At 35.1% G+C, this 17,247-nt stretch overlaps 2 protein-coding genes across 3 annotated transcripts; both read left to right on the top strand.

The window, feature by feature from the left end:
- The first annotated feature begins 1,610 nt into the window (after positions 1–1,610).
- On the top strand, positions 1,611–17,028 carry LOC143042328 (heat shock protein 68-like). Of its 2 annotated transcripts, none has more exons than XM_076214603.1 (2): positions 1,611–1,740; positions 14,730–17,028. In XM_076214603.1, exon 2 carries the CDS (start codon positions 14,744–14,746, stop codon positions 16,667–16,669), a length of 1,926 nt encoding a protein of 641 aa, XP_076070718.1. In that variant the 5' UTR covers positions 1,611–1,740; positions 14,730–14,743; the 3' UTR covers positions 16,670–17,028. The 2 variants fall into 2 exon arrangements, with proteins under 2 accessions (XP_076070718.1, XP_076070719.1); XM_076214604.1 differs by lacking the exon at positions 1,611–1,740 and adding an exon at positions 13,712–13,804.
- LOC143042329 (heat shock protein 70 B2-like) lies at positions 2,370–4,723 on the top strand. Its single transcript, XM_076214605.1, has one exon. The coding sequence runs from the start codon at positions 2,380–2,382 to the stop codon at positions 3,979–3,981; it is 1,602 nt and encodes a 533-aa protein (XP_076070720.1). The 5' UTR covers positions 2,370–2,379; the 3' UTR covers positions 3,982–4,723.
- Positions 17,029–17,247: the final 219 nt, after the last annotated feature.

Raw genomic sequence — 17,247 nt, 5'->3', positions numbered from 1 at the left:
ACAGCGCACTGGGTTGAAGATCAATTCGCGGAAAAAAAAGGATTGTTGCTTTTTTTTTTTAATTCATAGCCAACATTCCTATCATTCCCTTGGTTAAACTGAAAAAAAAAATACATTCGGTGTGTCTTGATAAAATGTCGTAAAAAAAAGAACATTATCAATTCGCCCATCGAAAACAAAATATTGTGAATTTTAAAAGAAACTATCACAGATCTCCTGTCGACAACAACATGGCTAAATGAAACAAGACAAGCCCCATTTTGTTTTTCAAAATCACAATAAGTGGACTCTTAAAAGGTATACATAACAAAACATACAATAAAACACCTATCTCTAAACTATATTAGATACAATAACACACTAGTGGTCAGTGGCGGATCGGGGGGGGGGGGGGATAGGGTTGGAACCCCCTCTTTTTTTGGACGATCGATGCATTTGAATGGGGACATATGGTTGGACCCCCCCCCCCCCCCCCCCCAACTTTTTAAAATGTCTGGATCCGCCTCTGAACATCCGCAAGCTGAAGCACGCCTCTGGGTGCGGGATTTTCTCGCTGCATTGAAGACCCATTGGTGGCCTTCGACTGTTTTCTGCTCTTTGGTCGGGTTTAATATTGTCTCTTTGACACATTCCCCATTTCCATTCTCAATTTTATACACAATAAACCAATCAGTTGCGAATTTAAAGGGACAGGGTGCCCGGACGGCCGAGCCCTCATTATATAGAGCTATATATGATTGAGGCATAGATTTTTACATATCCCACTCTAAACATTGCCTAGTTTGGGGCCCCTTTTTCAAAATCCTGGATCCGCATCTGACATTAATCAATATAAAATATTTCAAATATATAAAATAGAAGAACTGATATGATTGCCAATGAGACAACTATCCACAAAAGACCAAAATGACACAGACATTAACAACTACAGGTCATCGTACGGCCTTCAACAATGAACAAAGCCCATACCGCATAGTCAGCTATAATAGGCCCTGATAAAACAATGTAAAACAATTCAAACGAGAAAACTTATGGCCTTATTTAGAATGATCACTGTTTTCCATTCGTTTGATGTGCTTATAGCTTTTGATTTTGCCATTTTATAAAGGACTTTCCGGTTATAAAGTTCACCTCACTTTATTACCGTCTCATCTGTTACAGTTATTATAAATGACAGATCAGCAACTCTCACACGTCTGCACATTCTTAAATAAACATGTAATTAAATAGATCAATTGAAGTTCTTATACACATGTTGTCATTCTGTAGTCTGACCATCAAACGATGTACTTGTTAATAAATTAGTTATAGAAACTGGATTGTATTATTACATACTAAGCAAATATATATTACATTTTCCGTTTTAAATTTACCTTTGAGTCCAGTATTTTGGTTCCTAAATTTGACGAAAAAACTATTGAATAAACGCGTTCAAATATTCGACAACACACTCGAAAGACCACACTTAAAGTTATTTTTAGAACATTTATGTTTATTAATCTAGAAATAGATAACCCGTATTTTTTTATTTGCGTTCGATGTCTTCGGACGTCATCTGTCGTATGTACGATGATGAACGAGAATCTTCGAGTTAAAAATAGAAACTCCTGATTATCCGAAAACATTCGTTTACTTTGTAGCTATGGCAGTGTTAGAATCATAAACAAAGTCAGACTGAGGATACAAAGACTAAACACAAAGTGATATTGCAAGACAGAATTATCGTTTAAACGAATAAAGGTATGTCATAATTATTAATATTATATTTTGCATTATGTTTCGCTATCTTGACAGAAAGATTCAACAATACATAAAAACTTTCAGATAGAATTTTGCATATTTTTGTACATGTAAGAAATATCTTAAATTTAAAAGCATGAACTCAGCGCAGCATCCGTAGAACATTCATCTTATTTTTAGTTCGTAGTTTTAAAAATATTTCATAATATCTTGAGAGAGAAAAAATCATAAGAAAGAGGAAGTGAAAAAATAGACTTTTGTCTTTTCAAATTTGGTAATTTTAAAATATGCATCTCAGACACTTGATTTTTATAAAATTCTTGTTCCTGTAGGTATTGAAAAAATAGGCTGTTTTTATTCAAGTTGACAAAAAAAAAAATCCGTGATTTAACTTGAAAAAAACATGCGCCCAAAACAATATATATTAAATGGTCCGAGTGAGTGCCTTAATTAACGTTGGATGCATATATCAGTTAGAGACAGCGAACCAACAACAACAAGAAAAATCAAAAGACATATACTGTAATATACTTTGATTATTTTTCATTTTAACGCTATATTTAAAAGTTATAATATAGTAAATTAATTGATAAATAAAAAATAATATTATAATTATATTTTTTAGATTACGAATCAAAGATGGCAGGAAAAGTTCCAGCAATTGGAATTGATCTTGGAACAACATATTCATGTGTCGCTGTTTTCCAGGACGGGAAAGTAGAAATAATTGCCAATGGCCAGGGGAACAGAACTACTCCCAGTTATGTTGCCTTCACGGATACAGAGAGACTTGTTGGCGAGCCAGCAAAAAACCAAGTAGCATTGAATGCTGTAAATACTATTTTCGATGTCAAGAGACTGATCGGAAGAAATTTTACCGATTCAGCCGTACAGTCCGACATGAATCATTGGCCATTCAAAGTCATCAACAGTGGCGGTAAACCAAAAATGCAAGCAGAATACAAAGGAGAAACAAAAACATTTACACCAGAAGAAATAAGTTCAATGGTTTTAGTTAAAATGAAAGAAACTGCTGAAGCCTATCTTGGCAAGAAGATAAAAGAAGCTGTAATCACGGTACCTGCATACTTCAATGACTCCCAAAGACTAGCCACAAAGGATGCTGGATGTATTGCAGGACTGAACGTACTAAGGATTATAAACGAACCAACTGCTGCGGCATTAGCTTACGGTCTGGACAAGAGTTTATCTGGTGACAAAAACGTTCTGATATTTGATTTGGGAGGAGGAACATTTGATGTCTCCATTCTTTCGATAGTTGAGGGTTCATTATTTGAGGTTCGCTCCACAGCTGGAGATACTCACCTTGGAGGGGAGGATTTTGATAACAGAATGGTAAAACATTTCATTACTGAATTTAAGAGAAAGCATGGTAAAGACATTTCTGGAAATAATCGTGCAATCAGAAGATTATTAACTGCAAGTGAGAAAGCAAAGAGGACACTGTCCAGCAATACAGGAGCATACGTGGAGATTGACTCATTGTTTGAGGGCATAGACTTCAACTCAAAAATCACCAGAGCACGATTTGAAGATTTGTGCGCAGATTTATTCAGAAAGACCATGGAACCGGTCGAAAAAGCTTTGAGTGACGCAAAACTGGACAAGGGAAGTATTAATGAGATTGTACTTGTTGGAGGCTCAACAAGGATACCAAAAATACAGAAAATGTTGTCGGAATTCATGAATGGAAAGGAATCGAACAAATCTGTCAATCCTGACGAAGCTGTGGCCTATGGGGCAGCAGTTCAAGCAGCTATCCTGTCAGGTGATCGTAGTGACGTCATTAAAGATGTACTGCTAGTCGACGTGGCACCACTGTCCCTCGGAATCGAAACTGCCGGTGGAGTTATGACAAAATTGATTGAAAGGAATACAAAGATCCCTGCAAAAGCCTCCAACACATTCACAACATTTTTAGACAACCAACCAGCAGTTAGCCTTCAAGTTTTCGAAGGTGAAAGAGCAATGACAAAAGACAATAATACTCTTGGAAAATTCGATTTGACTGGTATACCACCAGCGCCCCGCGGTGTGCCTCAGATTGACGTAGAATTTAACATTGATGCAAATGGACTTTTACACGTATCGGCTAAAGACAAAAGTACAGGAAATCCAAAGAAAATTGCAATTACCAATGACAGAGGAAGGCTCAGTAAGGAAGACATTGATCGAATGGTTTCCGATGTTGAGAAATTCAAAGACGAAGATGAAAAATAAAAACAGCGAGTTTCAGAAAGAGATCAACTTGAGAACTACATTTTCAGTGTCAAAAAAGCGACAAATGACTCTGGTGACAAGTTGACATCTGAGGAAAAAGAAACTGTTACAACAGCTTGTGAAGACTTGCTTAAATGGCTAGATCAATACTCCTTAGCAGAGAAAGAGGAATATGTAGACAAAATGAAAGAGCTACAGAAAGTATGTTCTGAATGAAAAAGAATGGATATGTTGTATTTATTCCTAATACAAAATCCATCCATGCAGTTGACAAATCCATAGCAAGGAATGGTAATCTGTTTGCTGTTCTTCATCTTTAAGTCAAGAAAAGTGACGATAAAGACTTTTGATCTTCAATGTTGTTTATATATGGTGTTCATTTTCAAATGTTGTTTTATACATTTTGGTACAGTAACTCGTTTGATTTGACCAAATCTTATGTAATTTTTAATTTAAAATTTGATGCAGTTAAATTCCTTTTTAATTATGACGTCTCATTAGAGATATTTCTTTGAGAAACAAATCTGTAAATTGCTTTTCTGTAACAATCACATAATTAGATATTTTTAAATATGTATAAATCAATGAGAAAATAATTAAACAAAACCAGACAACTTGTGGTCAAACACAACGCTACGAAAGCTCTTTTTAAATTTAATGGTTTCACTTTTTATTTTTTAGAAATCTAAGATATGGGATTATTTCAGTCATGAAAAATGTGTAATACATTATATTTTATGCACTTTTGAGTTTTTTTGTTCTCGGACAGCTGTCTCATGAACAATTACCCCTCAAAATCATCCCAAATATAAGATGAATGAGATGTTGTATGAATGCAGATGAGACAGCTATTCGAATGACGTATATGTAAGCAATACACCTTATCGCTATTTAGTCCATTCCGGGAAAAACAGTCATTTATACAACTTCCTGTTTGGGGTCACCGGCCGAAAAATGGAGGTCATCAGTAGTGAGCTGAGGGAGAATAAACTTTAGAAAGTGATCATCAAGAAACTTTGATATAGTATGATCCACTTTTTTCGAAATTAAAATTGAAGTAAAAAAATATTTTGTTTGAAGTATTTACGGTAGTTTAAACAGGTCTCATTAAAAAGTATCATGCATGGTGAATTGTTTAAACAGGGTCCCAGATAGCTTCAACTGGATGAAAAAGTTGTGTAATTTTAGAACTTATCCGGAATGGAATAAATAGCGATTAGGTGTATTATATGCCACCGTGTGGCCTTCAACAATGAGAAAACCTATAATGTACAGTTGGCTGTAAATGACAAACCAATAAACGAAAAACAAATATGACAAGACAGAAACCAACGACAACCACCGAATTACAGGCTCCTATATCAATCCTTTATATACTTGAAGAAAATATCATTCAAAACGACATCACATCAAGTCAAATTTCAGCTTTCCAATTGTGAACTTTCCCGATTTCTATGTAGCAACATTCCAGCAGCGCCCAGTGGCGGATCCAGAAATTTTCATAAGTGGGGGCCCACTGACTGACCTAAGAGGGGGCCCGCTCCAGTCACGCTTCAGTGATTCCCTATATAAGCAACCAAATTTTTTTCCAAAAAGGGGGGCCGGGCCCACTGGCCCCCCTAAATCCGCATCTGGCGCCTGCATACGGAATATATATCTCCCAGTTGATACGATATTCCAGTGCTTGTATTTCATATCCTGATTTCCTTTATAAAGGGTTGCTGCTCACAAGGAAGCTATTAAACTAAGAGTTTCAAGTGGTAAAATTGAAATCATACCTTCGTAAATTTTAAAGACGCCATCACTGGTTAGTTGACCGTTATGGGATATCCGTTTCACAGATGATAGCGGATATATGTTCCTAATGTCGGAGCTATGATCCCGTGCCCTTGTCACGACTGTGACCTACCGAAATAGACTTGTTATACCAGATTTATACTAACATGAGCAACACGACTGGTGCCACAAGTGGAGCAGGATCTGCCTTTCGGAGCACCTGAGATCACCCCCAGTTTTTGGTGGGGTTCGTGCTGCTCAGTCTTTATTTTTCTATGTTGTGTTTTGTGTACTATTGTTTGTCTTATTCTTTTTTAGCCATGGCGTTGTAAGTTTATTTTCGACTTGTGAGTTTGAATATCCCTCTAGTATCTTTCGCCTCTCTTAGTTGAATATATAAAATTTTGAAACCATGCAAATTACAACTGCAATCTTTGCAGGTGTCTTCTTTTTTTTTTTATTTTATTAAAATGTGTCCGAGAAACTGGTTAATCATCCACCCTGTCCCTTTGAGATAGAAAAACATGCATGAGGGCCTGGATTTGGGTTTCTTCATTTTTTAATTTTTAGACAATTTTTTCTATTCTTTATAATTTAGCACTCCATTATTCTATTCTTTATTTTCATTTTTATTACAGAGGATGACCTTGAGGTCACTCCGATGTATTGTTATCGCTTAAATTTCCGTCATTCATAAATAATAGTCAAATTAGTTTTGGGTTTTCAACACCAGTGAAAAAAGTGCATTTTCATACCTGCGATTTCTGTTCTCCGGTTGTACGATGTTTCAACAAAATATGAAATCATTTCAGTTGTTGATTTAGTGGTGAAAATTTGACTGAATTATATCTTAATAAATACGATTTTATATGTTTAATTGGTGTTTCAGAAAGAGGTCAGGTGCTCTTGTTCATTCATAAAATATCGTTCATTCATAAATTTATCGTGAAATAAAAATCACTACACAGGTTATACGTGGTGTAGTGTAAATGACCACCTGTTGGCTAAAAATAGCGGTGTCACTAATAACGACAAGAAGAATTTTAGCGACAAGAAGCGTCAAGAACGGACAAGAAGAATAAATTAAGCGACAAGAAGACTATTTAGCGACATGAAAACTTCTCGTATCGCATGAGGATGACACATATCAAATGAACAATTATGTGTGGGACTTAGTTTTAAGAAATGATGTCAAAGTAACACTATGAAAATAATTTTAGTAAGCTGAAATATATATTTATTTTTTACATGTTTATGTCTTGTAAGTTATTTTATTTCTGTCCCATTTTTCAACATTAGCGTCTCGAAAGGTGAAATGTTTTAACTGAATGGTATATTTAAATTAATTATGAAAATTGTTAAAATTAAATAAATAAAAGTAATTATTGCCCAGTTACAAACACTACCAGGGGATAATCCATAATTACCCCCAACTTTAGCCTGGTAAACTTGTTGTCTCCTTGTGAAATATAAAACATATTAAAAATGATTTCCTGCTTAAGTCTTTTATTGATATAAAGTCAAAACCTTCTTGCTTTTCACTAGACAACCATGTCCTGTCAGGTTTAATTCTTATATATGTAGATGAAAATTAAAAGTCCCCAAAACATTAACATGGCAGCAATTGCTTTACAGCCTTTAAGGCTTTGATTTTTTTACAGAAGAGTGTCCACCATGCACTTGCACTGCACTATAATAATAGTAGAATAGAATTATCATATACAAATAGATGAAAATTAGATATACATGCAATCGTAATATTAATAATATATATAACAACAAACCAGTGTATTCTCTACGACTATTATTATGTAAGTATAATAGTCCAAGGTGTACTGATTTCTAGCACTACAATATAATAGTTATTACGGTGAGGTTGAATTTCCTGTCATTTATTCATCATCCAAGCACGAACTTGTATCAGAAAAAAATATCTATGTAAATTAACCCAAGTTTCAGGTATAGAGATGTGATCTGTTTCTGTGACATGTGCTTTTGACCATCCACAAGAACATGTGGTCATCCGATGTTCAGTACTTCAGTACTTTGATTTTTAATTGTTTTAATTGTTTTAATTTTTTCTGTATTATCAAGTTTGGTCTTTATTTCTCCCGTTTTGCTCATTATTCTCTTTTCTGTAAACCCCATCCAGACCCTCATGTAGATTGAAGAACACTCTTAGTTATATCAATAAATTATATGCGATATATATATATATCAATGAAACAGCACCCCAACGACACACTATCAAATTGCACAATCGAGAGTTCAACATCATAAAACTGAGAATGGAAATTGGGAATATATCAAAGAGACAACAACCCAATTAAAGTGCAGAAAACAGCCCAAGACCACCAATGGGTCTTCCACGCAGCAAGAAAATCCCGCACCAGGAGGCGGCCGGGCTTCAACTGGCCCCTAAACAAAAATGTCTACTAGTTCAGTGAAAATGGACGTCACTCTAAACTCCGAAACATATAAAATAAATGAACTAAAATTGAAAAAAAACATACAAAACTAACAAAGGCCAGAGGCTCCTGACTTGATACAGGTGCAACTGAAATGCGGCGGGGTTAAACGTGTTTTATGAGATCTCAACGCTCCCCCTTTACCTTCAGAAATGTAGATTAAACAAACACACATCAATACGCACTAAGTATTCAACAAGGACAGACAGTCGTCCATACAATAAGTCAAGCTATAAATCGCACCGAATCTAAATAGTGTTTAATAAATTCAACATAAAACGATTACCAACTAAGAGACAACTAGCTATCAGAGTTCAAATGAAGTGGATGAAACTCCAAGAAATTATAAGCAACCTTTCGACCTGCAACTATGTGAAAAACCCATACCGTATAGTCGGCTTTAAAAGACCCCGACATGAGAAAAATGTGAAACAATACAGACAAGAAAAAAACAACGGCCTAATTTATAACAAAAAAAATTACGAAAAATAAACATGACAGACATGAACCAACGACAACCCCTGAAATACATGCTCCTGACTTGGGACAGGCACATAAAGATTGTGGCGGGGTTAAATATGTTTATAAGCGCTTAAACTAGCTGCACCTAACCTTAGAAAGAATATTAAAGAGAACTACCACCAACAACGTACTCGGTGTAGCTATTTATATCAAGAAAGACTATATTTTCATAGTTCTTTTAAGTTTTGACGTTTTGTCAATGTTTTTTTTAAGAGGAGAACAATTCCTAGATTGCGTTTTACCGGAAACAGATTATAAACAGATCGGTTTAGATACCCAAGTATTTCCCTCATTAGAATCGCATATAGTCTCCGTGCGCGTTGTATCTCGAATGAATTTTAAAAAAGGGCCAGTATGAGTGAGCTATTGCCATTACTTGGCGTCCATCATTTATCGTCGTACGTCGACCATTAACTTATACACACAAAAAAATTCTCTGATAGGAATGGGACAATCGGAATCAGAATTAGCCACAACCATCATTTGGTAATTTAGTTTAAGAAATATACCCGATGACCCCCTATTCCAACCAACATTGCAGACACGGCTAAAAGTAAAACACAGAGGTGAAGTGTATGGTTTGTCTTTTTGGCACGATCGGACCATTAAATTTTCGTGAATGGGTGCTTGCTGTTTTTTTAAGAAATAATCTGGCCTCCATTTTAATCAAATCAAATGGTCCGTGTCCTATCTTGAAAACAGTTCCAAAAAGTGGAAACCTGATGGGGCAAAACTTTTCATTTGTGGAAAATTATCATACGACTAATGTCCTTTATTGATAAGTAATTATAACTAGAGGCTCTGAAGAACCTTGGTTTATGTGAATATTAAACAATGGACACAGATGGATTCACGACAAAATTGTGTTTTGGTGATGGTGATGTGTTTGTAGATCTTACTTTACTAAACATTCTTGCTGCTTACAATTATCTCTATATATATCTATAACAGTACTTTCTGTGGAAAATGTTATTGAAAATCTTCAAATTTTAAGAAAATTGTTAAAAACTGACTATGAAGGGCAATAACTCCTTAGGGGGTCAATTGACTATTTTGGTCATACTTACTTATTTTTAGATCTTACTTTGCTGTACATTATTGCTGTTTACAGTTTATCTCTATCTATAATAATATTCAAGATAATAACAAAAAAACAGCAAAATTTCTTCAAAATTACCAATTCAGGGGCAGCAACCTAACAACCGATTATTCGATTCATCTGAAAATTCCAGGGCAGATAGATCGTGACCTGATCAACAATTTTACTTCCTGTCAGATTTGCTCTTAATGCTTTGGTTTTTGAGTTATAAGCCAAAAACTGCATTTTACCCCCATGTTCTATTTTTAGCCATGGCGGCCATCTTGATTTGTTGGCCGAGTTACCAGACACATTTTTTTAACTAGATACAACAATGATGATTATGGCTAAGTTTTGTTAAATTTGGCCCAGTAGTTTTAGAGGAGAAGATTTTTCTAAAAGATTGCTAAGATTTACGAAAAATGGTTAAAAATTGACTATAAAGGGCAATAACTCCTAAAGTGGTCAACTGACCATTTTGGTCATGTTGATTTATTTGTAGATCTTACTTTTCTAAACATTATTGCTGTTTACTGTTTATCTCTTTCTATAATAATATTCAAGATAATAACCAAAAACAGCAAAATTTCCTTAAAAATTACCATTTCAGGGGCAGCAACCCAACTGTTGGGTTTTGAGTGTGTTTGTACTTCGCGTTGTGTTCGTTTAGGGTTTGACTAACAATAAATACAATCGTGTGGTTCAACATTCATTCAAAAAGCATAGATTCATAAGATACAATATACATAGTAACGCGACGTCACATCGTCAGTGGCGACGACACACATACGAACGCATAACGTTCCCGCAATCCTCGACACCAACAACGGAATGTCTGATTCATCTGAAAATTTCAGGGCAGATAGATCTTGACCTGATGAACAATTTTACCCCCTGTCAGATTTGCTCTTAATGCTTTGGTTTTTGAGTTAAAAGCCAAAAACTGCATTTTACCCCAATGTTCTATTTTTAGCCATGGCGGCCATCTTAGTTGGTTTGGCGGGGCATCGGACACTTTTTTTAACTAGATATCCCAATGATGATTATGACCAAGTTTGGTTAAATTTGGCCCAGAAGTTTAGAGTTTTATACAAAAAAATGACGGAAAACAAATATGCACCACAGCAACAAACGACAACCACTGAGTTGCAGGCTCCTGACTTGGGACAAGCACTTACGCGTACAGAATTTGGCAGGGTTGAACATGTTAGCGGGATCCCAACCCTTCCCCTAACCTGGGACAGTGTTGTAACAGTACAACAAGAACGAACTATACAAATCAGTTGAAAAGGGCGAGAAGATTTTTCTAAAAGATTACTAAGATTTACGAAAAATGGTTAAAAATTGACTATAAAGGGCAATAACTCCTAAGGTGGTCAACTGACTATTTTGGTCATGTTGACTTATTTGTAGATCTTACTTTGTTGAACATTATTGCTGTTTACAGTTTATCTCTATCTATAATAATATTCAAGATAATAACCAAAAACAGCAAAATTTCCTTAAAAATTACCATTTCAGGGGCAGCAACCCAACAACAAAATGTCCGATTCATCTAAAAATTTCAGGGCAGATAGTTTTTTAGTTATAAGCCAAAAACTGCATTTTACCCCTATGTTCTATTTTTAGCCATGGCGGCCATCTTGATTGGTTGGCCGGGTCACCGGACACATTTTTTAAACTAGATACCCCAATGATGATTGTGGCCAAGTTTGGTTAAATTTGCCCCTGTAGTTTCAGAGGAGAAGATTTTTGTAAAAGTTAACGCAGGACGACGACGGACGACGGACGCCGGAAGCCGGACGCCAAGTGATGAGAAAAGCTCATTTGGAATTTCGGCCAGGTGAGCTAAAAAAGAAGATGTGGTATGATTGCCAATGATACAACTCTTCACAAGAGACCAAATGACACAGAAATTAACAACTATAGGTCACCGTATGGCCTTCAACAATGAAATAAGCCTGTACCGCATAGTCAGCTATAAAAGGCCCCGAAATGACAAATGTAAAACAATCCAAACTAGAAAACTAACGGCCTAATTTATATACAAAAAAAAATGACGGAAAACAAATATGCACCACAGCAACAAACGACAACCACTGAGTTGCAGGCTCCTGACTTGGGACAAGCACTTACGCGTACAGAATGTGGCTGGGTTGAACATGTTAGCGGGATCCCAACCCTTCCCCTAACCTGGGACAGTGTTGTAACAGTACAACAAGAACGAACTATACAAATCAGTTGAAAAGGGCGTAACTCATCATATGGATACCAATAGAAATACATCTAACAAAAACAAAAAACACAGAGTGGACGTGGCCGGGTACTAAGTACAGATCTGAGAGTATTCTCAGTTACTGACAGCTAGTTCAAAGCCAATATACATTTTTGATTTTTTTAAGGGAGTAGATAAAGAAATAACATTTGGAAAAAGTGAACCAACAAATTTGGCTTTTTATACGCCCGTCAAAATTTTGACGGGACGTATTATGGTATACAAATGTCCAGTGTCCGTCCGTCTGTCTGTCTGTCTGTCTGTCTGTCTGTCCGTCCGTCTGTCTGTCCGTCTGTCCGGCGTAAACATGTCGCACCGTAACTTGAGAACGACTTATCTAAATTTCATGAAACTTAATATAGTTGTTTTTATGATGGTCAAATGATCTGTATACTTTTTGGTGAAAATAAGATTTAAACTTTTTGAGTTCCGGCACTTTGTAACTAAAACAGGGGTGTGTGTTTTTCACATGTCGCACCGTATCTCAAAAACGATTCTTATTATTGCTTAAAACTTTACACACTTCTTAGTAATATTAATCTTAATATCTGTATACTTTTTGGTGATGATTCAAAATTTCTTTTTTGAGTTATTGAGTATTTTGTAAAAAAAAAGGGGGGGAGGGATTTTTTACATGTCGCGCCGTATCTCAAAAACGATTTATGATTATTGCTTAAAACTTTTCACACTTCTTTGTTATATTAATCTAAAGATCTGTATACTTTTTGGTGATGATTCAAAATTTCATTTTTGAGTTATTGAGTATTTTGTAAAAAAGGGGGAGGTTTTTTTTTACATGTCGTGCCGTATCTCAAAAACGATTTATGATTATTGCTTAAAACTTTACACACTTCTTTGTTATATTAATCTTAAGATCTGTATATTTTTTGGTGATGATTCAAAATTTCATTTTTGAGTTATTGAGTATTTTGTAAAAAAGGGGGAGGGTTTTTTTACACGTCGTGCCGTATCTCAAAAACGATTTATTGCTTAAAACTTTACACACTTCTTTGTTATATTAATCTAAAGATCTGTATACTTTTTGGTGAAGACTCAAAATTTCATAATGAAGTCCTCCCTATACAAAAATGAGAGTATCAAACATTTTAATTTTTCTTTTTGCTCTTTGTCTTTTTGATCATAAAAAGCTACTGTCTCACTTACGTTGAAATAATCTAAAATTACCTATTCCTGTTTCCAAGTTTTTAGATTCTTACTGTATCCTATTGTGAACATTTTAATGTGTCGACCGATTTTATGATCTTTTAAATAACAATTTCACAGCGATCAATTTCCACAAACTTCTACTACCTTGTCTCTAACAATCCTTTACATATTTAAAAAAATTCATAACTACGCAACAATTATTCATTTATTGAATAAACGCGTGAATTCGACAACATACTCGAAAAACCACACTTACAGTTAATTTAAGATCATTTACGTTTATCAATCTAAGAATAGAAAAACCCATATTTTTATTTACGTTCGATGTCTTCGGACGTCATCTCTCACACGTACGATGATAAACGAGAATCTTCGAGTTAAAAATAGAAACTCCTGATTATCCGAGAACATTCGTTTGCTTTGTATATATAAAGTAGCACGCTATGCCGGTGTAAGAATCATAACAAAGTCAGAGGATATTAAGACAGAACACAAAGAGATATTGCAAGACAGAATTATCGTTTAAAACGTATAAAGGTATGTAATAATTATTTAATATTATATTTTGCATTTAGTGTTAGCTAATTTTACAGAAAGATTCAACAATATAAACAAAACTTTCAAATTGAATTTGATTAATTTTGGCACATGTTAGAAATATATTAAAATTTTAAAGAGCATGAATTCAGCGCCGCATCCGTTAAAACATTAATTTCGCTAGTATATTTTTGTTTTTATTTTTGAAAGACGGAAACAAATTCTATTACACTTGAGAGGACGTGGAAAAAGTTAGATTGTGTCTTTTCAAAATTTGTAAATATTATTCACCTTCATTCTTATGAAATTTTTGTTCATGTATCATGTGTATGTATTGAAATAAACGGTTGTTTCGTTTAAAATTAATGAAATAAATTGTCGCGTAGTGATGGAAAAAAAAACATGCGCCTCACACAACTGATTAATAGATAAATGACCAGGGTATTAACATTAGATGTTTATCAGAAACAGTGACCCAACAACAGCAAAAAAATAAAATACATTCTTTCATATACTTCGGATTCCCCCCCCCCCCCCCCATTTTAACACTATACTAAGGCAACAACCATTTAACTTCAAAAAAGGGGGGGGGTATGTTTTTTTTATAACTTTTTTCCACACAAAGCGCAAACAAATTAATTGTAGTTTTTAACTCGATCAATCAGATTATTTTTTTCAAAATTTAACAGTATAAGCTAAAAGGTATTGGATAATTTGCATTCAGAATATTTTTTTATCATCTGCTTGACCAGAATATTTGTCAGATTTCATCAAATTGGGTATCAGAATTTATTTTAGAAAAAAAATACCCATCCCCCCTTTTCTTGGAAGTTAAATGGTCGTTTCCTAACTGTTTATTTCTGCTTTAAGAAAAAAATACAATAAATGAATTGTTAAATAAAAATATAATTATTATATTTTTTAGATTACGAATCAAAGATGGCAGGAAAATCTCCAGCAATTGGAATAGATCTTGGAACAACATATTCCTGTGTCGCTGTTTTCCAGCACGGGAAAGTAGAAATAATTGCCAACGATCAGGGGAACAGAACAACTCCTAGTTATGTTGCCTTCACGGATACAGAGAGACTGGTTGGCGATGCAGCAAAAAACCAAGTAGCATTGAATGCTGAAAATACTATTTTCGATGCCAAGAGACTGATCGGAAGAAATTTTACCGATTCAGCCGTACAGTCCGACATGAAGCATTGGCCATTCAAAGTTATCAACAGTGGCGGTAAACCAAAATTACAAGCCGAACACAAAGGAGAAACAAAAACATTTACACCAGAAGAAATAAGTTCAATGGTTTTAGTTAAAATGAAAGAAACTGCTGAAGCGTATCTGGGAAAGAGGATAACAGATGCTGTCATCACTGTACCTGCATACTTCAATGATTCCCAAAGACTAGCCACAAAGGATGCTGGGTGTATTGCAGGACTGAACGTACTAAGGATTATAAACGAACCTACTGCTGCGGCATTAGCTTACGGTCTTGACAAAAATCTATCTGGTGACAAGAATGTTCTAATATTTGATTTGGGAGGAGGAACATTTGATGTGTCCATTCTGGCGATTGGTGAGGGTTCATTATTTGAGGTTCGGTCCACTGCTGGAGATACTCACCTTGGAGGGGAGGATTTTGATAACAGAATTGTTAAACATTTCATTTCTGAATTTAAGAGAAAGCATGGGAAAGACATTTCTGGAAATAATCGTGCAATCAGAAGATTATTAACTGCATGTGAGAAAGCAAAAAGAACATTGTCAAGCAGTACAGAGGCTAACGTGGAGATTGACTCATTGTTTGAGGGCATGGACTTCTACACAAAAATCACCAGAGCTCGATTTGAAGATTTGTGCGCAGATTTGTTCAGAAAGACAATGGAGCCGGTCGAAAAAGCTTTACGGGACGCAAAACTGGACAAGGGAAGTATTAATGAAGTTGTACTTGTTGGAGGCTCAACAAGGATCCCAAAAATACAGAAAATGTTGTCGGAATTCATGAATGGAAAGGAATTGAACAAATCTGTCAATCCTGACGAAGCTGTGGCCTATGGTGCAGCCGTACAAGCAGCTATCCTATCAGGTGATCGTAGTGACGTCATTAAAGATGTACTGTTAGTAGACGTGGCTCCACTGTCCCTTGGAATCGAAACAGCCGGTGGTGTCATGACAAAACTAATTGAAAGGAATACAAAGATCCCTGCAAAAGCCTCCAACACTTTCACAACATATTCAGATAACCAGGCAGCAGTAAGCATTCAAGTTTTCGAAGGAGAAAGAGCGATGACCAAAGACAATAATACTCTTGGAAAATTCGACTTGACTGGTATACCTCCAGCTCCCCGTGGTGTACCTCAAATCGACGTAGAATTTAACATTGATGCAAATGGACTTTTACACGTATCGGCTAAAGACAAAAGTACAGGAAATACAAAGCAAATCACAATCACAAATGACAGAGGAAGGCTTAGCAAAGAAGACATTGATAGAATGGTTTCTGAAGCAGAGAAATACAAAGACGAAGATGAAAAACAAAAACAGCGAGTTTCATCAAGGAATCAACTTGAGAACTATATTTTCAGTGTTAAACAAGCGACAAATGACTCTGGTGACAAGCTGACATCTGAGGAAAAACAAACTGTTATAACGGCTTGTGAAGAATCACTTAAATGGTTAGATCAAAACTCCTTAGCAGAGAAAGATGAATATGAAGACAAAATGAAAGAACTTCAGAGGGTATGTTCACCCGTCATGACAAAACTGCATGGAGGTGCCCAAGGTGGACCAGCTGGTAGTACTGGGGGACAACACGGGGGTCAGAACACATCTGGTGGACCAACTGTGGAAGAAGTTGATTAATAAACAAATACTTTTATAAATGACATTGCTTAAAGTGATTTTCGAGATTGCTAGTCGTTAACATATAATCATGCAAGAGATATTGTATTGAACTTTTAATGGCATTAATATTGAAAAATAGTTGTACATGTGTTACAAGTTTTGTTATTTTTGTAGTTCCTTTTACAATATGGAGTTATTTTGTAAAGAGCTTTAATCCTAAAATATTTAGTTGTACATGTATTGGCATTAACATTGAAAATATTTAGTTATCATTAAGTTTTTCAGAAGAAAGAACTTTAATTTAATCCATTTAGTTATTTTGTTATAAAATTGGTAAAATATTTAGTTTTTCAGTAATAAACTGTGTAAAACATTTATTTATTCAGTTATTTAGACACTCTTTTCCAGTAAAATGGTGATTTATGTCAATGAGATAGATCAGTATAATATCGACAGCTTTCAATCACTTGAAACTTTTCGTATTGCAACAATAACATGTGGAATGATTACCAATTAGGCCACTCTTCATGCACTAGACACCAAATTCCGTGGAAGTTAACAACTGTACATTCCTGGTATTCAAATGTTTAAGTTTG

This window comes from Mytilus galloprovincialis, chromosome 8 (assembly GCF_965363235.1).
Source record: "Mytilus galloprovincialis chromosome 8, xbMytGall1.hap1.1, whole genome shotgun sequence".
In the NCBI taxonomy this organism is placed as follows: Eukaryota; Metazoa; Mollusca; class Bivalvia; order Mytilida; family Mytilidae; genus Mytilus; species Mytilus galloprovincialis.
This window is presented reverse-complemented; position numbering and strand designations above follow the sequence as displayed.